Source organism: Cygnus atratus, chromosome 5 (assembly GCF_013377495.2).
Source record: "Cygnus atratus isolate AKBS03 ecotype Queensland, Australia chromosome 5, CAtr_DNAZoo_HiC_assembly, whole genome shotgun sequence".
NCBI classification, from domain to species: Eukaryota; Metazoa; Chordata; class Aves; order Anseriformes; family Anatidae; genus Cygnus; species Cygnus atratus.
Genome location: NC_066366.1, coordinates 34,168,778 through 34,192,591, shown reverse-complemented (window position 1 = coordinate 34,192,591; position 23,814 = coordinate 34,168,778). Strand labels below are relative to the sequence as shown.

The 23,814-nt window shown below is 42.5% G+C and overlaps 1 protein-coding gene across 1 annotated transcript in view; it reads right to left on the bottom strand.

Annotated features, from left to right (window-relative positions):
* The window catches only part of PTDSS2 (phosphatidylserine synthase 2), a 40,556-nt gene extending 17,668 nt beyond the window's left edge, over nt 1–22,888 (bottom strand). Inside the window, exons 1-4 of the mRNA XM_035539714.2 lie at nt 22,709–22,888; nt 13,444–13,545; nt 8,138–8,220; nt 1,161–1,228 (exon numbers count right to left, since the gene is read on the bottom strand). Coding sequence (XP_035395607.1) covers nt 1,161–1,228; nt 8,138–8,220; nt 13,444–13,545; nt 22,709–22,842 — 387 coding nt within the window. The 5' untranslated portion in view covers nt 22,843–22,888. The remainder of the gene's footprint in view (nt 1–1,160; nt 1,229–8,137; nt 8,221–13,443; nt 13,546–22,708) is intronic.
* Nucleotides 22,889–23,814: the final 926 nt, after the last annotated feature.

Genomic DNA, 23,814 nt, shown 5'->3' with positions numbered 1-23,814 from the left:
CCAACAGGACAGAAAAAACATCTTGTTCTTTACTGACCTACTGCGGACACATTCCAGCTGCCCACTGACACAACAAGCCAGCCAAAAACCAAACCAAACTAAAAAATCCACACCAGACTTCTTCACTCTTAAAGAGAACTTGGCATTGACTTTTGAGAAGACTCCAGGAAGGTCGAAAAGAACAAGAAATGCTGGAGCCAAAGGAAATCTTTGATTAACCGGAAAGGGTTTGATCAATGTTAAGAACTTGTTTGCAAAGCAAATGTCCTACTCCAACGCAAAGAGAGCTGACAGGTTGTGACCCTTCTGAATTCTAGTCCCACTTCTTAAAGCTCTTTGGCCTCTAGAGGCAAAACATTGTATTTTTAAATATGTTCCTCATCATCTTCTTATCTAAAATGATCAGTTTAATGCTACTTGATGAGTACACAATGGTACTTCACAACCCTTTTAAGATGCAGAGCACCAAATGCTACTGGGATGTCAGCAGGAAGGTACTGGTTGAAAAAGATCCACTGGCAACTCCAAAACCTAACACCAAAAAGTAGCCAAGGTCTGACAGAGCAGAATGTTTAACTGCCACTGTCCAATATCTCTACATTTGCTTTGGCTTCAAGTTATACTGTCGCCTGAGGAGATGACTACAACAACTGGATTGTGTAACTGAGGAGAGAGTAAGTCTCCTTCAAAGCCTAGAGCTCTTTTTTTTTAAAAAAAAAAAAAAAAAAAAAAAGTATTCCAAGGTATTAAATAAGATGAATTCACTCCACAATCTGCAGGGTCTAAGAAACTAACAGCTGATATGCAACTTCAGCAGTGAAATCAAATCCAGCAAAGCAGAGACTAGATGTCAGAAGAACTAACTCCTGGTCATTTGATGTAACCAAGAATACTGACTTTTTTATTAACTCATTTAAGATCACTTCGCTCTGGTGTCTAACGTGGGCTGAGATTAACTGGAGATCAGGAGAGACAACAGGGTGAAATATTTTGAGAATATAATTTTTCTTCAACCTAGAAGTCACATTAAATAAAACAATGTACACAAGAATGAAGTAGAGCATCTTCTGCAGTCAGTGAGGATCCCAAAAAAAACAACACAAATGATTTTATACTCATGTTAGACATCTAGCTACTAAACAGCAGTTTAAGGTACTTACCTGGAACAGTATGAAGATGAGGAAGAGTTCATACACAACACTGACACACAGCCAGAACCTCCAGTAAGCTACAGAAACAGACAAACAGGATGTCAGCAAAAGCTTCAAGAAGAATAGTTGTCAGTTATGCATCTGTTGCGACTTAACTAAACGTTTCAAGAAGAGATGCTCTCACCAAGATATTATAAAGCTCAGTATTCAAAGTATTTGCTGTCCTTCCTGAGGGTACAGCCAGAAAGGCTTGTTCAACTACTAGAAAGGCTGCTATGCAAATATGCCAGAATTACTCTGGCAATGACCAGGATCAACAAAAATGCTTCAACTTGATGAACTAAATATTTAAGAATTAGAAGGAATATTTGCGACTTACAATGCTTTCTAGCAGTCCTTGGAATGGAGCTGTATCCTTCCTGGACTGACCTTATTTCTTCCTCCACCGTCACATAACCTGATCTGCCCAGCTTTGGTTTTCCCAGCCCTGTCATGGCTAAGTAGCTTGGCCAACTTCTACCTGTTTATTGCTAAAATGGACAAAACTAACACCAGCAGGGGGGACACCTCTGCTTTTGTTTGTAAGCCCATCTTCTTCCCTGAAGACAAGGTTTTTTCCTTGAAGGGCAGGAAGCATTTCAAAAATACCAAAGACGTTTTCACTTTTACTAGGAACTCAATACCAAAAAAAAAAAGTATGAAAGGCTTAGCAGGTGCTAGATGCAAGACCGATAAAACCATCTGATGCTCTCCATAAGAAACATCAGGCAAAACTCATCTGTTTCAGAGCCTACCGTCATTTTTCACCCTCACGAGATGTGTGATTTCAGCTCTTCTCAGACTGAAGCAACACCTGAAGCAAAAGGGTACACAAATTAAAGTATTTGTGCACTTTCTGCTCTGTCATTGTCACCTCTGTTCTTCCGTAAGACTCAGTCCCCAAGCAATAGGCTCTCTGACTGTCTTGGATACCAGCTTTGTGGTCCACGGGCTGCATTCATGCCCCTAATTCATCCTACTCCAACCACAGACTGCTTTGGCCTCCATTCCGTACAGTCATTTCTGGGCTCTGGAATCTCATCCAGCTTTTGGTTAACTCCTACAAGGGAGGAAGCAGGTTAATGCAGAGCCAGCATGTGTGCAGACAGAGCACTCCAGCATTTTTTCCTAATCACATACAAAAATTTATCCGAGGTAGTTCAGCAAAACTTGACTCATTCTAAGTGGATATTTAAATCTTGCAGTAACATTATGTACTAATCACTTAGGAATGATTTTAATAGACTTTCCTTCAGGTGTTTCCTGTTTACACTCACAAAACCAAGCTCTCCTTCCATGGCTACATGGAGGTGATGGTTACAATTGGGCTGGGGCAAAGAGGAATCAAAACAGTCATCTGTAAGGCTGAGCAGAGACAGCAAGCAATTCCACCTCCATGTTCATGGTTTGCCATGAAATAAAAAAAAACACACAAGCATCTTCAGGCACAATTTGGGCATTTCTCTCTATTAACTCCAATGGAACTTAAGATATGTTAATGCTTCATAGTCAGGACCATGACATAAATAATGCAAGAACTCAACATCAAGTATAGGCTTGCAAACTTGTTTATCAGCTCAGAACCTGAAATCATCTAGCTGTGGTGTTGCAGGACTTTTTATAGGCTTGTTTGCCCCGAAACAAAAATAAATGTCATGGTTGCCCTGTTGAATCATAAGTAGCAAAAAATGAAGAAAAAAAAACACATTTTAAAAAGAAGCCTCTTATCTGACAGCCTGCTAAAGACACAATCATTAAAATAGATTGAAATGTGAGAAGGCGTGACCTTTTTTCACCAAAACTGCTGAATTTAACTTAATCAAAATGGCTTACTTTACACTTCCAGAGGGGAAAAAAAAATAAAAGCAGGTGTGGCCTGGATAACAGAAAGTTTAGGGCTCTGCAACAGATACCACTGGAAATCCCGAAGTTTTAAGATTTTTACTTGAAATTCACAAACATAATTGTAATTGTTTAATTATGCAATAAGGTGAAGCCTTTTCTTAGGTGTCAGTTAAAAAATAACAAACACAAAAACAACTCTAACATATGCTATGAGGTGTTTTACAACTTTTTTTTGTCCCTTGGTCACCTTAAGAGAAGGAAAAGCAGAGTTCAGCCTGCCTTCTCCTCAGAAAGGCAGCAACCAGTGCCTCCTGCCCAGCTGTCTTTGCCTAGACGTTGTGGAAATGGTTATTTAATACTTCTGTCCCTCCTTCAAGACTAGATTAACTTGAAAATCCATTGGCAAATTTCTCTTGGAAGGACTGACTGAGAGTGTGCACCCTCTTGTCTTTTCTAGAATGCTGCTTAGGAAAAACAAACAAAAACATCCACTGGTCAAAGATGTATTTGGGAGAGACAAACTTCTCCCTACACTGGCACCACTGTACTGCTGAAAAATACTTCAGGCTTTGCAAGCAAATCTTCAGGATATCTTGAGGGGAAAAAAAAAAAAAAACACACCACCATATTTCTATTTAAAATGTGTTTTGTGTTTGATAACATTTTCTACCCCTTCCTATGAATGCAAGAGTAAGCAGCGTGTTCACACCAGAAGTAAGAATTAACTTTTCATTTACATTTCTACAAAAATTATTTCCTTTATACATCACCTTCAGACTAGCAGCCTTGGCAATGCTGCTTTTTTCTGACCTACGGAGCCTTGTCTGACAGATTTTATGTTCCTCGCAGCCATAAATGTGGCAGACTAACTCTGAAATCAATGTACACACCGTTCAGATAGCAGAAAAATCTAAACCTGCAGCTGAGCTTTTCTTCTCCTACGTACATAAAGTTCTGGCAACAGGTGATCTGCAGCTGCTGAATACACTCAGCAATGCTCAATAAAGCAAAATAATTAATAAAAGATTAAGATCTCGTTGCAATTTAGTGTGCTTTCTCCCCAGCAGACATAAGCACCCAGGAGGTTTTGAAGACTACTTTCTATCCGTACAAGCACAGCAGAAACAAGATGTTTTCCAAGCTGTACAAAAACATTGTGTTCTCTCTCTTCCTGGACCAGCCTCAGCTATAAAGTTATTTTTGGCATACTCCTATTATTTGTTTTCCTTAAATGCACTGTCACCGTGAACCTCCCTCAAATTAGGATTATCTGCCTGATTAAACGGGCCTCAACTAATCATTTACATACCTGAGAGTTTAGTGATTACTATGCTCAAACACTAAACTGCTGTCATCCTTGGGAGACTTAAGAATATTTAACAAGAGTGCTGCCTGGCCGAGTGCACAACCGGCCACTTACCCCTAGTTATCATCACAGGTTTGAGTTTAACCTATGCAACCTGAAAGGCTGAGTTTAATAATAATAATAATGATAATAATAATAAAAGGTACGTGCCTGAACAAGGCACTTATCTTAGAGCTGTTAAGTGGGTGGCACTTCGTAAGCGCTAATCAGAAGTTGCACAGGACACAAACAGGGAGAAGTGTCTGCTCTGGGCAGCCACATGCCTGCTCGAATTACTTAGCACAAGGTTTTTCATAGCGAGCTCGGGTTCGGAAGCACCATCCCGTGACCTGAGAGCAGCGATGTGATGGAGCGACCGAGGGAGCAGCAGAGAGAACACAAACCTTCAGAGCAGTCCTAGCTCAGTCTACACAGTATTTCATTGCTAAATGTAAGGCTTCAAAAATATTAAGTGGCTAAGTTAAGATATGAAAATAAGAGTTAAAAGCTCGGCTTGTCCAACCCCCTAGATACAGGGTAATTTATTTCACCCAGTCAGTGAAACTATCGCTATCCCAACAGTCCAATGAATTTATGTACAGACAGTAGTGAGCATCCAGATTCCTGAATTGGTAAAGGAGCTGTCAGAAAAGGGCAGATCATGAACTATTCTCTAACAGAAGGATTTCTTCACTGCAGAATTACAAGGCAACCAGCCGCTGCACCTGGTTTTACCAGCAGCCTGTTCTGTCAGTGCTTTCTCACCTAGGACAGGTACAGAAGAGATCCAGTTTTTGCCTGCTCATTTTTCTAGCTACTTCAGCCTATGGGTTAGTTAGGAATATCATGGTTTACTCTCCAAACTGCTTATGCCACCAGGAATGATGCATTACATCAAATAACTGTTGACAAGAGTTGGGAATATTAGATGTGTTCTTGGGGCAGTAATAATCATCTCAGAAAGTTACATTAAAATTACAATCTGGGCACGGTTGTCTTGACAAAGACGATAAAGCATCACTGGACCCTTGCAACATTACATCATTTGTATGCTCAAGGCTCCATAAGGGGAGTTGAGAATAAGAATCGAGAAAATCTTTTAGCTGCAAATACTAAGTCGGCATACTGATGACCTATATCCATGACCCATATCCATATCATTTTCGCATGAAATGCAGTAGACTCTCCGCATTTAGGTGTTCACCCACCAATAAATGGACCTGCAGGCAGAGTTTAAGATTTCACCCCTGTGAAATATTGTTCCTTGGGGATAAGGGCATATTCTCTTTTGCTACACGGCTTGGAAGCTGTTCGCATTTTGTTGAGCATGCTAGAGGCACTACAAACCAAATGGAGGCTTTGAAGCTAATGGTTTACAGGAAAAAAAAATAATGGAAAATTAGATAAAAAGTAGGGAAAGAGTGTTAAAAACATCAGTCTTCCCTAAATAACCATACATATTTCTTTGCGTAATAGCCCTGCATTTCTGAATTATGGTAAAACAATTGGTATGGGTCCATGTGGCAAATTATTACCTAGAGAAAATGGGTCAAAATCAGTAGAAAAATGGTAAAGCTGAATGGGCAATCAACTAAAACTGACATAGCCAGTAATGCTGAAAGGGGAAAAAAGTCAGTCTGGAAGGCTAAGTGTAGAAATGGCCAAGTCTGGAAATCTTAAACGCTCACATAGTGGCTAAGATCAATTTCGTTAATAACCTTAGTGGAAAGTAGATTAACAACACAAAATATACAAACAGCAGCAGCGGGGAAGGCAGGGACAGCAAGGAGAAAAATCAGATGACCTCAGAGGAGATGACCTCAAAAAAAAGGAGTAATAGAAGAACTCAGAATACAGTTTCACACTTAGGAACCAGTAAGTTTTCATACACGATGTTAGCTCATCAGCAGAGTAACTGAAGGATTAGTGTCACCTGTCAGACTCTGAGCTGCCACTGTAATACAGCCATGAAAAAAGCACAAGTAACATGAAGTCTGCCATCAGGGTGCTCCCAAAGAGATATTGTGAAGTTTTAATGCTGTCACGAAAAACATGAGCACTACCAGGTCTGGATAGCCATTTTCCAAGAGGAAAACCCAAAACACACACAGAGGGCTACTAAAATGTTATGGGGTAAACAAGCTTATGTTGAGGGGGAGACTAAAGGCAAAACTTGTTTGCTTTAGCAAAACCAATGGTGAGATAGCATGAATTGTGTATATATAAATCAGGTGGATAAACAGAGTAAGAAGAGCTATTTAAACAGAAAAGCAACACAGGCACAAAACCCAAACCAAAATATAAAACACCTCCGAGCTGATCGTAAATAGGTACAGACATACTGAATAATAGTCCTCCAAAATCACCCAGCTACCATAACATCTAGCCACTTCTCATACACAGCTCAGAGAGTTGGTGTAACAGATCTGATGGGGCTGTATGTGATCATAGCGACCTGAATCTGACCCACAGGCTTTCTTCTGTCCTATAAATGGAAGCTGCGCACACCAGCAGCCTGTACTTCCAGTTCCTTTGAGATGAGATCTTTCTCTTGGAACAGCACCGTGAAGCTAAGGTCAGAGACTCAGCTGCCTGATGGACACTTCCCAGTACACCCTCCACAGCCCTCCGTAACTGAAGAGCTGACATGGCATCTCGGGGGGCTGCAGCACCAAGCCTCTGCTGCCTGCAAGACTGCTGTTCTCATTTAAACTGGCACCCAGGTGTCTGGCTGCGACCATGGAAGTATCTGCTGTCCTGGTGAACTGTTGTAGCCCTTGAAAACCACTCTTCAGAAGATCATCTCATCTAACAAGCTACAAGAAAGGTGAATTAATACCAAAAAAAACAAACCACATTACTAAACTCAGTATATAAAGTGACTGAATATATGACAAATTTGACTGTCAAAAGATAATCAGCGTCAGTCCCCTAAGTGCTGTCTACCACCTGTGTATGTTACCGTCTTGGAAACACCAGATCAGTCTACACTAGCAGTTTGCTGTACACATCTACGACCTTCAGACTTTCTCCATCCTGTTTGTCCTACTTCATTCTAGGGAATAAAAATGACTTCTTTCACAGACAAAACCACTGGATGTTCTCAAACTGAAAGCTATGACAGGAAAGAAGCCAAATATCACTTAAAGGGAGTAATTTCTCTTACATAAGGTACCAGAATTAATTGCAACTTTGATTAAAAAGACCTCGAAAAACAAGAACTTCTGATTAAAACCTTAAGTTTACAGAGATGTGCTGTGTGCATTGCTCTAGAACAATATCCGCTTTCATCAATGTTTTTAACCTGTCTGCTGTTTCTCATATAAAAGAGGATTCCTAAACTGAAAAGTTAATTTTTTGGCATAAGAAATATTTCAAGAATATTATGTAAGCCTATATAAATTCCCTTAGCTCTTTCTCAGTGATTCACAACATCTAAACATAGGCAAAAAGATCAAAGATGTTAAAATTCTTCACTTGATATAGCAGTACAAAGAAGAGGTTTTATGTTATGGTCTCAAACACTCTCAGGACTTACAGTCTTACACTGAAGGCTCACTGTGCTGTTTGGAATACCTTGGTACTTGAGGAGGCTGGCTGGAAGCTGGGAGGCTATATACGAACTGTGCAGCGTTAGTGTGCCTATATTATGAGTTAAATTATGACTTACCTCCTCTGCAAGTAACACAAGTACTTACATTCAGCATAAAATGCAACTTATCAGAAATATTTGCGTAATTTAAGTGACTTAAATTACCTGGATGAGGTCTTGAGAATGGTCCATCTTTAGCTTGTGTAACTCCAAAACATAGAAAAACCAAAATACTGGCAACAATGCCTCTGAAAGTAAAAAACAGAACAGACTATTTATATTGCTGCATCTTCCCAATGAAGTTGTAAATTGTATTCTTAGGTATCAAAAATATCTGGTCTTTATTTCTTAACCTCTAAACATGTCAGCCATTAAATAGATCCCTTTTGGAGAATATGTTTCAGGGAAATAGCATAGAATGTTTCAGTTGGAAAGGACTTACAAAGATCATCAAGTCCGACTGCCTCTAGGCAACAGGTATAGGAAATAGGTATAAATTCCTACACTTTACTTGCGGTTTCACAAAAGACTGTCTCAAATCCCCAAGCCCACCCTCCTATCCTTCTTCCTTCCTCCCCACTAACTGCATGCTTCCATTCCTCAGGCAGTCCAGGAGTCTGCTGGATGAGTTTTCAGTGAGATCAACAACAAACCAAAAAAGAGCAATTTCTTGATCCACACGATGAGTCTAAGGCTTTAAATGATCATGACATGTACAGTCAGTCAAACACTTCCCTACGTCTCTGACTTTCATGCACGCTACGTCAGCAAGACACTAACTGGAGAGATTTCTTCCTGTTAAATTTTGAGGAGCATCATCTCCTCGCTCCAGTAAAATTCCAATGAAAGATCATGAGGAACCATTGAAAAGCCATTTCCTGGGTTGTCTCTACTCCAAAAACATTTTCTCCATCAACTGAAGACAAGGAGAAGCTTTTAAAATTAAACCAGCACTGTTGCTATTCCAAGAGCAGGAACCATAATATAGATCCTACATAACGTAATAGAGACATTACTCTACCAGACCATAAGACCAGGTATACCAAGGATCCACCACCTTATCCCAAACCCCTAAGCCGCAGTGCACAAGGTTTTCTCTCATCCTCAGCAACATAAGACCTACGGGAGGACTGCCATGGTCCTGCCATCCTTCTCCTTCCAGGAGGCAGCAGAATGAGAGGGATGAGACTGGTTCAGCTGAAAACTAACCTAGGAACACAACAATTTGTTTTAAGCTGAGTCAACACACCACTCACACAAGGAAGGAACACAGCAGCCCCCATTTGAGGCTGAACTGTTAGCTTAAGCCATTGCAGATGCAAAGCTTTAAAGGCAGCCACATGGCTCCAAGAAGAGATTTGTATTTTTGCATTTTGTAGCACATAACAATACACGTTGCTTTGCTCACTATCATCATGCTCAGTCATGAACCAACATGTTCAAGATTTTTAGGCCTTGTAGGGTATTTTTCCCAAAGCTAGAGACGACCTGAATCTAAATCACCACAGGAACTTAGTTATGTTTCTTTCTAAAATCCAACCTCAGCCAAACAGCAGATGCAGCAGCAGTGCCAAAATAAGCTGTGGTTTCAATTTTTTTTTTTTTTTTTTTTTTTTACTTCAAGTTCACCATGGGAAGCTTTGAAGAAAATCACAAATCTGTGTAATAGCCATGCCAGCTCCATTACCTTTTTTTCCTCAGTGACCAAATTCGTATCAACACACTGCCTCCTTACAAAGCTTTCAAAGCCTAAGCAGCAGCTTGTCCTCCTGGCTCAGCACAGCTCCAAGTAAGAACTTCTCTAGGATTTGAGAAGGGTACAGTGCTTGCCTCAAACTACATCCATGAAGGTAGCCTAGAGGGACAAGGTTTATAAGTTTCCCTGAGCAGCAGATCAGGAAGGCAGTGCCTACAAGAATAATTTTAGTGCTTAACCAAAAAAAAAGGGAAAACAAAGCAACAGCTTCGTTAGTACAAACAGGCTATTGTTTCTGTTGTTTTAAAAGAGTCGATTCAGAAACACAAGACAATGAAGCCTATGAGTTGCTGTGTACCACTCTCTGTTCCAGGCATTTAAGCAGACAGCTCCTGCTCCCCGTCCTTTCTCTGGCTGTACCTATGTTAGCACTATGTTAGTACAGTCCCCTCAGGGCTCTGACCAGACGAAGAAGTGGCAGACAGAGGCCTAGCCTCTCTCTTACCTTGTTTCCTTGGTAGGTGTTCAGCAGCAGCTTGCAAACACACACACCCCCAGTCTCATTACCATGGCTGAGCAATGATCAATTATGCCAGAAGCCAGCATAGACAGGCATCTTAGAAGAGAGACTGATTTACAGCTTGAAATTCAATATAAAGCCCTGATGCCTGCAGGATTTTTTAAAACCTGAATGCATTTACATGTGTTTTTTTTTTCCCCTAAAGATCCCTTGCTCAGCACTCAAAGCATTAGTGGATTTCTTCCACAGCCACGGTACACAAAGGAGGCCGCTGAGGATTTATTTAGCTGTCCTCAGAGCTCGAGTGCGATCCTGTCGGCTCCTGCTTAACGGGAGAGGAGAAGCTGCCAGCTGCCAGACGGGACGGACTATGTCAAGGCAACTCTGAATGCTGTAAGACCTCTGTGAATAAAAAGCCTTATCGATCAGACAGGTTTTGCAATGCAATATCTCTTTGGCTAAGTAAAATTTCAACTCTTTACAACAGAGACAATCTGATCATATATATTGCATGATCACATCAACATCTTTGTGTATGATCCTAATGAACTTTGACTAGATTTACATATAAAACATTCCTATATAACTTATAGTACAAATAAAAAGATAAAATCCTCCTTTAATTGCTCTAACACATAGCAGGAAGGCAAATGGCACTCAAATACTAGCACACAAACAGACGCAAGTACGAATCCCAGCTCCAGATACCACACCCCATGTTCTCCCGGTGACTTACTACCTCTCACCCTGCCCTCACCTGCTGCTGCAAGCGCCTGGGTGAAGCACTGATACTAGGGAGAAAATGGGAGCTTTGCATGACTTCCTGCTGCTTTACTCAGTCCAGGAAACAGCAACAGCAGACAGCACAGCAATTTGTGTACTTTGCTTCAATTTCATGGTTTGCTCGCAGCCCCTAATGCAGTTCGCAAGCAGTCTGGCATCTCTTAGCATGAGCTTGAAAACAAGAGAGATTTAAGTGTCTGCAAGCACGTATTTAGACTTTGCACCTCCGGACAAAAACACTGCTCCACTGTCATTGTGCAGCAGTTGGAAATAAAAAAGCATGACAGCCAGAGCCACTGCTCGTTGGTAATAAAATCGCCGCTGTTCATTAAGCAGGCAAGTGTTCCTACGAGACATTTGCCAAGTGACAGTCCCACACCAGGCCAAAATTTTTGATCAAAACACATAGCAGCTCTTTAAGGAGACTGAAAAAGTTCTCAGGGTAGGATGAAATATTTTAAGTTATGAAGGTAAAACGAACCTGTGAGAACTGGGGATGCGGATATACCTAAGTATGTTGTGACCACCTTGCTCCTGCCTCTCTTTGTTCAAGTATGCCCCTGGAGAGCCACACAAAACTGGTCAGGAACGATACAACACAAGCAAGTGCACAGAGGCTAAAAAGAAGGTTAAGAGCACTGGCTGGAACATGATTTGAGCTTGAACCCTCTGTGTTTAGCAGCGCTAGATTTGGGAAAGCACTTGCCTCAAAGACTTCAGAAAAGAGATTTAAGTAAGACCAGATAGGAGTTCACAGAAAACTGACACAATGCAACAGACACTCACTTCCATCCGTTAAATCAGGTCCCATGGCAACAGAAGCAAAGCTTTGGAAAGGCCCAATAAGACCGATGTTATTTCTGCGCTGAATTTTAGCTTCGGATAAAGTAATGCTTTGAGTTAATTGCAATCTCAGAATTCAGCATGTAGCTGGCATGGCTATGGTAAGAGCATAAGGATGAAGCCTGAATGGAAACAGAGAGGTATACTTCAAAAACAATATTTGAAAGACCTTATGCGATTCTCAGATGCTGGTTTTCAAGTATTTTTACAGCTAGACGTTGCAGGCAGTACTCCACAAGCGGAGATGTGAAAGTGATCAAAGAACATCCCCTGCTCATTGCTTGGTCTGGCACTATTATGTTGATTTTTAACAATCGCAAACATTACTCCCTGCGCCGAATTTGAAGAAAGCAACATCTATTTCATGAAAGAAAGGTTAATCTGATGATTAATCTGCTTTGGTTTTGTTTTTGTTAAAGCAGTAAGGGCTCTAATCTCAATAATAAGATATTCCACTGAGTCACCTTCTATCTGTCTTATCCCCTAACGATGTGTCATCACTTCTCTTTCAGCTTTTCCACTTCTTTATTCTGAACTACCGTTCCAGAGGATGTCCTACCTCCATCCGTTCGCTGAACTCGCACACTGTTGTAACGGGAAGTAAAGTGGCATTTGTTCACATCAGAGCCTTGCAGAAATTTTCCCAGACCCAGACAGGCCACTCTGTTCCAACTTGTTCCATTTCAACCCCACGCATAAGAATACAAACCCTCAGCTCCGCACACATGCGAGTGTGAATTACATTAACTACAACTATTGTGTAACTGATAGAATAACAACTGTCTCAGGAAATACCCCGATTCCTGCATCTCCATGACAACAAATGCCATATCCATATTCACTGTAGAAAATGGAAAAAAAAGTAGGAAGAAATCCTTTCATAGCAAAGGGGAGAAAAGAAGTGTTATATTTAAGAAGCCAGACAGGCAGGAAATGATGATTTTCATGCTTATAACAAGGATGCTTTGCAATTTGTAAGCACCACTTTAATTCTTAAAATATAGTCAGATTTTAAAAGACCACTTTACTTACCCTTTTTTGTTCCCTACTGTATTTCTTTTTTTAAAGATGAGAAATTCAGCTACACGTAATCGGTTTAAATTGTGGTTTAATCTCATCCTTAATTTCCATGAGTCTCCCTTTGGGCTAGAAGTTCTCATGTTTATTTTCAATAACAAATAAGCACCTATTAAAATCTGAAGTATTTTTTTTAATAAAATTATACTTAAGTGAGAGAAATTTAGTCACAGTTCACATGTTCAGAAAGTTAGGTTATTTTAAGAAAAAAGCAAAATCCTTGCCAAAGAAACACAGTGAATACTTTGAGGCTTTAGAAGAGTTTTGTGATTTGTTTCAAATCATACACACAGGGCAGCCACCAGGTATGACAGTGAGCAACACCGAACTGATTAGCAATTAAATTCAATGACCGGCACCAACAGAACTTAGACAGTTATGTTTGCTCTTGTCACTTGCTAAGGGTTTGGGCATTTGGGCCATGCAAACAAGTTAATACAAAAGAGCATTTGAGGTATCTTATCCATAAGATTAAAGCATGGAAGGCAACTTGTTCACACAGCTACCCTCTAGTACTACATGCCACATAGAAACACTTTCTCAGACATTTACCTCTTTGTATTGTAAGCTGTATCTTGCGGTGTTTCTTCAAGCAAGGTTACGTATCCCAGTGCACACGTGAGGATGAACAAGACTGTCAGGGTGTGAGCTCTCCTAAAATTGAGAAGAGAAAAAACTGACATCAGAAAGCAGAAAACCCCAAGTTGCTGCCTTTGAGTGAGCCCTCAGTAAGGCTCATGTGTCGACAGCAGTCAATTCTACTAAAGGATTTTTTTTGTATTGTACTGCACAGGAAAAGGAATTTAGCATTTGCACGGAATTTAGTCACCAGGCTGTCATGCACTAGCACGCAAGAGAAGCCTATCACCAGAACAGGTCTTGCTCATTTTCCCTCGGCGTATCAAGTTAAGGAAGGTTTGGACTAACGTGTGCTACGTGAACAATGGCAGCTTGAACAAAAATGGCACCAACTGTGCTAATACTGAGATTACTGGAAAAAAAAAAAAGACTTCTCTCCTGCTTAGTCAGGTACACACTTGGTGCTACTGTACCACTGTCAGTAAAACAGCAATAAAAACAGCAGCTAATCAAACAGACTCAAGACAAAACCAAAGGATGCTCAAGCCAGACACAAGTAACTCGCATTAAAAAAAAATTATAAAACATCATCTCTGGATGAGAACAGCTGCAACTGTAAAAGTTCCGATGCTCCCTCTGGCTGCCTTATTTCTACTGATGCTCACAGTTTCATTTCATCTTAGCAGCAAACAGGAGGAGCAGAGGTTCGTGCCCGCAGAACCCCACGCAGCCATCTCTCCGCGAGGAGTTTCTGCTGGAACAACTGCATCAGCAAAGGTGCCTGGCAAAGCTGGGTGGCTCTTCTTCTGCACTGCTAAAGGTGCAGCCTGGCTGGTGTAACCTACCGGCAAAGGCAGATCACGCTCATGCGCTGTTCACTTCCCCTTCCATAAGAGTCCATCCTCCTACACAAATTTTATTAAGGAATTCATATGTGAAAGAAAGAAGAGCTAAGTAAGCACAGGCAGACCCAGCAGCTGAGAGAACTGCGTGGAGCTGGTTGACATGTAAACCCACATACCTACCGAGTATAATACACATAATATTCTTATGTAGTGCATGGTGCTTTTTTTTTTTTTTTTTAAAGTCAAAAATTCATTTCCTAATGAAAAGCCATTCGTTACTTTCAGTGGCAAACTTATCTGACCTCCGCTTGGAAGCAGAAGCACGGGAAGTCAAGCCATTTAAGACCAAATCATAAAGACACAAGTTGTACAGTCCTCTAAAACGTCTTCTAGTACAAACCATTAAAACAATACCAGCATAAAACATCAAGCTTAGAGAACAGAGAAACAGCGAATGAGATGTATCTGACACATATATATATATACCTTCGGATGTTACATTTTCTTGTTGTAGTATTACATTTCCATTTTATATTACAAAACACCAAAGTTAAACATATGTTTACGTTGTACAGGGCACGAGAAAATGGAGATCATCACAGATTTCCAAGAACTCTACTGAATCACCTTTAAACACCAAACCCAGTAACCTAGCTAAAAGTGCTCTAAAAGTTAAGGCAAGCATTATTTTGAACCACAATCTGAAGTTCAGCCTAGTCCAAAACACGCCCACTTCTCACAACATCCTTTTAATCCCACCGGAAAACACATGCAATACCTCATAAGCAGATGAAATCCTCTTCTGCCACTGTTAGAAAAGTGTTCAGTATTTAACGCTATCCCTCCTTGCAGTCCAGAGGACACAAATTAACCAGTTCCAGAAAAAACGAGAAGGATGTAGGAGTATTTTCAAAATTAGCAAGGCATCAAGATGTCAAAATAAACACGCAAAGGCTCCACAGCAGCACAACCGATGCATTTTCCCGGCAAGTTGTCTTGCAGGATGCCACCTAACAGGTGATTCAGACACCACAGATTAATATTCATTTACCAGCCATGTGACTCGGGGCCTATTTTGTAACCTCCACGAGTTTAAAAAACCAGACACAGCCCTCTCAAAGGCTACAGGACAGCGCGGGGCTGAAGGAAACACCCCAATTCATTCACATCGGAGCACGGTCTCAGTCACTGCACGTACTCATGCATGTAATTGATACAAAAACAACCTATATTTTGATCACAACAGAGTTGTTTTAATTGCAAGGCTGTGCATTATATTTTGTGCCTGGTTTTATTCCTTATTTTTGAAACGAGTATCTAAGAGGATACAAGAATCTATAAATGCTGTCTTCCATCATCTCACCACGTCCCAGTCTGAATACGAATATGAAGTCGGTTACTTTTCCAATGTGCTGTGTCACAAAAAATGAAAAAAAAATCAGCTGTGAGCATGTCCTCATTTAGATAAATGCACCTAGAAACTCGTCAAGTAGAAGAAGGAAGATCTAGTTTCATTCAGCCCTGCGGGGAGTCTGTAGCAAAGCAAATGGTCAGTGTCTGAGAGCTCCGTGTCCCTCTGCCTTTGGTTTATTTTGGTCTATCACCAACTTGAAATTCAACAAGCCCCCATGTTTAACATGGAATGAGAAGCTCTATCCCTCGTATTATCTCATCTCCCCTTTTAGCTGTGCCTTCACTTCCAGCTGAAGCGAGATGGTCTCGTAGCAGGTCTTAGAGATGGATAAGCACGTAAACATATTTTCAGTCTAGTAGGAAATCCAAAGACCGGGATGAAAGGCTTTCTGGCTTGGTTTGTCTTCTGGAAAGAGCAAGTTGACAGCTCCAAGCAAAAAATCACCAGTAGTGACAAAGCAACAGCAGCTGCCAGAGGTAGCAGGGCATCTTGCAAACCTACCTGCCTGATCAAACAAGTTCAGGTATGTATTTATGCTTGCTTCCTTAACTTCCCACAGTCCGGAAGTTAAAAAGAAAGAAAGAAAGAAATCCAGTCACATGGAACAAGACGAAGTGTTAAGCATCTACAGCAGCCAGTAAAAGGGAGAGCACGCAGGAGTGCTTGTGAAGAATCAGTCAAGATGACTTAACCGGCATAAAGAGGGATTAAGTCTCCACGTACGCTCCGAAATAATGCTTCAAGAGGAAGACAGCCCAGCTAATAACATCCAGAGCAAGGTAAGCATTACGGGAATTATGCAGAAAGGCTTATGTTCTCCTGGTTAGCCTAGAGCCTCTGGAGAAGGAAAAGAGCTAAGCTAAGCAGACCGCAAGTCTTCCCCTTAGCATTATACAAGAGTTTGGGCTCTACGTAAGAAGCAGGGGTACAGACTACTTTCAGTGCCAGGTTTTATGCCAAAAATCTCAGATAACAGTATCTAAGAAGACAGACACACAAAAACATACAAGGTCAGGATGGTCAAAGAAAATTCACAATAAATCCTAAACTACCAAGAAGTCAGAGCTTATTTTTCTGCACTAGCATTTTTCTGCCTTTCTGTACCTTACATCTAGCTCTTTCCCCATTTAAGTTTAAGGGAACATTTAAGTGAAATATTTCCAGTTTTATTTTAATTAAAATACTTGCCATTGTAATTTAGCTAAATGCCAATCGAGAGCAATTAAGTCAGTCCAACAGACAGCATCAGTAACTACATCACTCCTTCACTGAATCTTATAAAGTAGGAGCTTTGCCAGCAAATAAATTCAACCCGAACTTCTTTTTTCATAGTAATTTGTTTTCTGTCACATTTAGACACTAGTTTTTTCAACAAAACGACTATCAGAGCTTTTATTTTCCCAAATAAAGTATATGACAAACATGAGGTAAGACAAAACCGTACGAATCTCTTCCTTTTAGCAGGTTGAGACAGATCAGCTCCCAGGACTGAAAGGAGGCAGTAATACCCCAGCATCACCTCCTTCAAACTCCAGCACAAACTAAAAGGGGCTTAAGTGTACGCGACCACACCCTTATCACCCATTTCTCTGCATTAATGTTCTTGTTTGTCAAAAGTGATGCAATAACTGCCTTAAAATCAACTGCTGAGAACATGCCAAGGATCGATGTGTTAATCTTTTTGTCAGCTCTCTGTTGGAACGAAATTCCAAAGAACAGGCTGCGTGGTTTGTCCCCGATGTAAAAAGTTACCTTCATAGTTACTGCTGGCAAAGAATGCCAACAAAAACTATTCCCAACTCAGGCTGCTATCAACTTTTTCACAATTTTTTTTTCCTTAATTCCAACTAACGGTGAAGTCTTAAAAGCATTTCTGAAAGTGATTTTAAAAGATGAACCAATGTCCAAGCTCTCCGCCTTCTGTATAGCTACACCTCATTTGACACCTGTGAATTTCAAGGAAACATGACAAATGGAGAGTAGGACAAATCCAGTATTTCAGCAACAGTATAGCGTTTCAGTAAGTTCCCATGAGGAATACGTTATGGAAAAATACAAGAAAAAATTAATCACAATGTAACATTGACCAACATTTTGACATTCAAAACCAAAACTGTAACTAGGAGGGAAAAAATACCATCTGGATAAAGAGAGAGGCTTTTGAAACCTTCAACAACAATTTAACCTTTGGTCATAACTTGGTAAGACATCCGAAATGGGTGACATGAAACTCAGATGTTCACGGTGCACGGGGCCAAAGGAAGTGGTCAGGCCTCAGCATTTATAAAAAAAATGTTAAAAAAGTTTGTGACATGAGACCTCTCTCATCCACCCAGATCACAAAAAATAATCGGCAGCAACCAGAGGATGTACTTTGTCCTGTGACACTGCCTGAAAGCTCCAAGCACCCACATCTTCAACGTAACAGGGACACAGCTGGGGCTTTTAAGCTGCAGCCTGTGTTTTAAAGTATTTAAGCTCAGAGATAATCAAGAAGTACCTGTTCTTAGACCAGTAACATATCTTCAGCACATCTGTAAAGGTAAACGATGCCGATTAAACTTCTGTACATACGTGTGACTTTCCGAAACAGGAACGTCCCTTTTCCTTCCATAAGTCTTTCTGCTTTTACAAGTCAGTGCCTCTCGTAAAACAATCACCTGATAAGAGCAGCACAATAGCACGTACTCCCATAGAGAAACCAGAACAATGGATTAAAAAGCAAACCACACTTCAGCAAATTAGTCATTTGCCTCTGAATGAGAAAGAAGAAAAAACATCTCCATTCATCGGTTCTACAGTTAGCAAGTTAATCAAGGTTCCCAAAACGTTCATTTTCAAATACTGAACATTTTTATCCTTAAACCTGTCTAAGGATAAATAAATAAAACCTGAAATCTCTATTTCAGGTTTCAGTTTAAAGCAATGCCACTGAGACAGTGTCATTTTGCATGACAGATAAGGTGCAATACTCAAGTAAGAGCCCAAGACACACTTTTAAGAAGCATATTTTAAAAAAGGACGATAGAAGGGAATGAGAGGGAGGTGCCCTTCTGCCAGATTAAACTGCATAAAAGCACGGAGCTAGTTCTTTGGGCTGATAATTTGTTTTGTAAACTGCTCTAGAAATCAAGTCATATGATGGCACTTTGATGAGTTCAAACAAGGGCATTGAGGAAGCTCTGCGCAGAGAGCTCCGACCACAAACTCTTGCTGTGCACAGGACACACCATCATAAGCAAAGCAGTTTTCCCAGGATGAGGCTAATCCTGTGCACTCCTGGCATGCAGTATTGCTTGTGGCACGGTGGCGTGTCCTTGCACTCTCTCCCCTGGAAAGTACCCCTCGGGACCCTGTGTTGGCTCCCAAGTTTTTCCCATCTTCCTTAAATAATGCTGGAGCACATCTACAAAAAAAGAAATTGATACAGGCAATTAATACTAGACCTAAAGCCCCCATGGGGCATTAAACTCTCACACGGTCTCCGCACAAAGATTTTTCTTCTGCTCCTCCAGCTTGCCTGCAGGAACTAGGCGACTCTTTCCTTTCGGGAAGGGGCAGTGCCATAACAATGCAACACTCCGTCAACACGTACCCTCAGCTGCAAGAAGAGTTAATACAGTCAGCAGGACTTGGTCAGATTGCACAATGACCTCCTGGATGTTCTAGCAGCCAGACACTGCCAGGGCATACCTAAATATTAAAAAAAGACAGGCTGAGCTACGTACCAGTACCGTATGCAATCGGATTAAACTTAGTAACTTCTGGGCAGGTAGAGAATCGGAAGCACCGATCAGCAAATAGAGAACCTCACCAGGGCCCACTTTAAAGCGTCCAGATTTTAAGAACATGAAAAAAAGCCCAGCAAATGTCAAGTTTCCAACAAGCCTGAAGAATGTTCCCTTGAAAGCGCTGCAGTCAGCCCTCACAAGAGGGGACAGGAAGGTTCAACCCAATTTGCAGCTCTTCTATCTGAGAGATTCCCAAGATAAATCACTCACCTCTTCCTCCAAACGGCCTGTTAGAAAATCTCATGCTGCTGTAAATTTAGTTTTTAAGAGATAAGAACTATACACAAGAAGTGGCTAAGTAATATTTTAGCTTGAATAACAATGCTGTATTTCCACAAATGGCTGCTTTGCACACAAATCTACCTTTCCAAAGAAATATTGGTGCGCCAGCCATCAGGAAAGATTTCTCTTAATATTTTCCTCAGAATAAAATAAGAAGCAGACAGGCTTTCTTTTCTTAGCTACGATTTCTATGCTTTTTACACCACGCAGAACTTTTAGGATAAAATTATATGTAAGATGTAACCAGAGGATCCCAAACTGGCAATCAAAGAGCATCCAAGACGCAAGGACTGGCACGAAAAGAGTGACCACCGCCCTTCTGCCCCCCACACTGGCTACCAGAAGGGGAGGAAGGTTTCCTCTTCAAAAGAGCTTCTGCAAACCTCTACATTGATCACGCAGTGGAGATAAATTACACTATTTTACTGAGCTTCCCTGCTCCCCAACAAAAAAGACGCTGCTCCTCTTTTTCAGTTTCAAGGATCAGTAGGCATCTGCCACAGGTAACAGAAAGCCAACTTCCATTGGATTTTGTTGCCTGCTCACAGGTAACAAAAAAAACACAACCAAACAACAACAAAGTCCCTGCTACCAAAAACTGTAAGACACATCAGCATTTGCTCTTCTGCAGGTCACAGAAGTGAAGCCACAGTGATGCCACAGAATACACATGGGGACATTAAGAAAAAACAAAGTGTTTTTTTTCATGCTAGCTCAGTACAAATGTAAGATCTACTATGCTTCAAACTGTACAGAAAAAAAAAAGTCAAAACCTCAGCCACAAAGGGGTCCTTTGTTTGTATTCAGAGAGCTAATTCTGTAAGCAGACGGGCAAGAAACAGTCACAGGTACTGGAAAGAAGAGCAAACACATTTCCTAGGACAGCAGCTTGCCAGGCAGGCCTGAATATTTCCAGCACTCGGTAGCAGTAGGTGTTCTGAAATTAGTTCAGGGATAAGAGATCCAGCCAATCTGCTTCATAAAGCTCCTTCCCATTTCCTTTCCTTGACATTTCCCAATGGCAAAAAGAGCTGTCGAGGTACTGACCAAGCAAGTTCCCAGAATGTAATTAAAATACAGTATTTTCCAGGTTAAAGTCATTAGGACTGAATAAGAATACATGCAATTATACAGCACCTAACCTGTTTTTCAACGTTTTTAAAAGATTTAAAAAGAGAAGACAGCTAAGAACTACCACCTTTCCAAAGCATTACGTTTATAGCAGTAAAGTTACCTTTGCAAACTGAACTACTTTAAACTGATTTCTGCCTGTGTCCACAAGTCCCACATTACTTAACATTTCCAAACCGAGCAGGCCATGTCAGTAACCTTATCCAACAGCTTCTGAACTTCAAGGAGAAAAGGTACTTTCCACGTAGCTCATGTGGGCAAAGACAGCGGGCACCTACCCTTTTAGGTTTCTATTTTCTGGAACCAGCACAAGAGCACTGTTAAGGGCCACGGGAAGAAAACAGCTCCTCTGAATAATTTTTCTTCTTGCACACAACAGAAAATTTAGCTTGTCTTTTGGTAAATGACGCTCAGACACGCAATGCCATCATGCATGGGTCAAAAGTAACAGAACGGAAAACCTATAAACTTTTACAAGCATTTACACTCCTGGATGCCAGCACAAGCAACATGCAGAATTGAGTAATAAAAAAAGAAAGTCACCTGAAAATAGGTAAGTTAAACCTTTCTATAACACACTTGTACACTTGTCCCTACTTTCCTCCTGGAAAGAACTAGCTGATAAAGCAGAAGCCTTAAAGAAGGGTAGCACATCTGTACATTCAAGGAGAAAGTTCACCTGGACAAATGAACTGCAGTTACAGTATTTTAGGATAACGAACCCGTACAAGCAGCAGACTATGTGCTGCCCCCACACACAACAAAAAGGTGCAGGAAGGCGAAATTACACAACAACAGCATCAGGTGTTTTGTAGGCATCACAAGACCCCAGAAAAGAACTCCATTAAGAAGACAACACGAAAGTGACAGTGTTTTACCCATTTTCCATTTATAAGAAGGCACTCCTCAGCAGACCTCGGCAGGATCCAGTTGCTCACTCATTCACTCAGCCTACATGAGGCAACGCTCATGTGCTCTGCAAGAAAGTTCCTCCTGTCCTTGAGATGAGGATGTCCCTCCGCTATACTCACACGTCAGCTCCTAAAGAGACCTCCTAGAGGTCCTGCAGGATCTAAGCGCTTCTCAGCGGCTCGTGCTAGCAGAAATACCACCCGGTATCAGCGGCTTCATCGAGATCCACACCCCCCGGCTCTGCTGCTGCCCAGATTGGCAGGGTCAGAGCCAAGCGTCCTCCTCCTGCTGCTCCCAAATGTCAGACCCGAGCCAAACCGTGCCGGCCCTCAGCTCGGATTCCAGGCGAGCGGCTGTAGCGTCAGCGGGCTTCTTCTCCGCTCAGGGATGAAGGAAAGCGGTGTTTGCTGTTGGGTTTCCTTACTGAAAGAGGACGCACGCAGGTGCTGGCCGGAGCGGGTTCCTGGAGCCCCTCCAGCAGAGGAGGGATTTAAAAGCGCTGCCACGGGCACGAGCGCATCTCGTCCCGCAAGGACCGCTTGTACCAAAACCCACGGCGGGGAATCACCACGTTTCTGGCCAAAAACATCCCCGTACTTATCTTCCGAACGGAGCACGCCACGGAGCTGTGCGGAACACCCAAGGGTACCGAGGGCTGCTCCCCTGCGGGGCCACAGCGAGCACCGACACGGGGAGCCACGGAGAGGGAAAAACAGGTTAAAATCCTGACAAAACGGGTACGGGCACAGAGGTGCCCACACACTACGAGCTCCTGGAGTACCAGCAGACACCTCTAGACCCCCCCGCATCGCGACACCCCCATATCGCGACACCCACCGGGAGCCCCACCCCCGTCTCCTCACCAGAAGAAAGTGTTGGTGCCGTCGTCGTACACCTCGGACTCGGTGCTGCGGCGCGGGCCGGGGCCGTCGGGCTGCTCCTCCAGGGCGGCTTTGCCCAGCGCCCCGCCGGGGCCTCGGCGCTCGCCGCGCCTCATGGCGGCCACGGCCGCGCGTGCCCGCCCGCCGCGGGTGCGCGCAAAGGCCGCGCTCGGGAGAGGGAAGGGGAGGGGAGAGGGCGGGGCACGCCCCCGGCGAGGTGCGCGGGGCCGCGCGCAAGCGCACAGCGGGGAGGGAGGGAGGGAGGAGGCTCCCGTTGCCACGGCGACCGTGCGGCCTGAGGGAAGCATGGCGCCGCGGTGGCCCTCGGGGTGGTTCCCTCACGGGCAGCGTCCTGCCACCCCCGGGGCTGCCCCCGTGAAGGCGTTGTGTCGCCCAACACGTCGCACTCCTCCCTGGGGCCCTTCTGTGTCTGTCATGGCTTCCTCCGTCCCCGCAGGCACCTCAGGAAGCTGTCCTCTGGGGGCAATCCCTGTGGGGGCAACGGAGGAAGGTGGAGGAAGAGGCCCCCGGGCATCTTGTCCCTGCCCGTGGAACTGGATGGTCACTGAGGTCCCTTCCAACCCCAGCCATTCCATTGTATGATCACACCCCACACAGGTCACTTCACAGGTGTCACTTCAAAAGTCACTCTGTTATCCTCGCTGCCGAACACAAAGCGCAGCACCCCTGGAGCAAGAAGTTCACAAAGTTTGTTGAAAACAGGGTGGGAGAAGGGAACTGTGGCCAGGTGAAGGCTCAGCAGGGTTTCAGGCTGTTGACTCTGTTCAGGTGGCAGTTTCACCGCGAGCATCCCCAACGCCATCAGGAATTCCTGCCTGATCCTTGGTGAATGCGCCTTGAGCTTGTGAAACCTGAAAATATTCTTTGTTGGGGGTGTTGTTACAGCTCACTGTGGCAGGCATTTGCTTTGTCTGCAGGAAAAACAAAACAAAAACAATTGGGAAAACAGCCCTTTCAGCTGTGACAGGACAGCATTATGCTAAGAGTACACGAGTACATCTCAGCTTCTGTAGACAGAAGCAGTATTGTAGCAGTACTTAATGCTCAATTTCTGTATTTTTTGACAA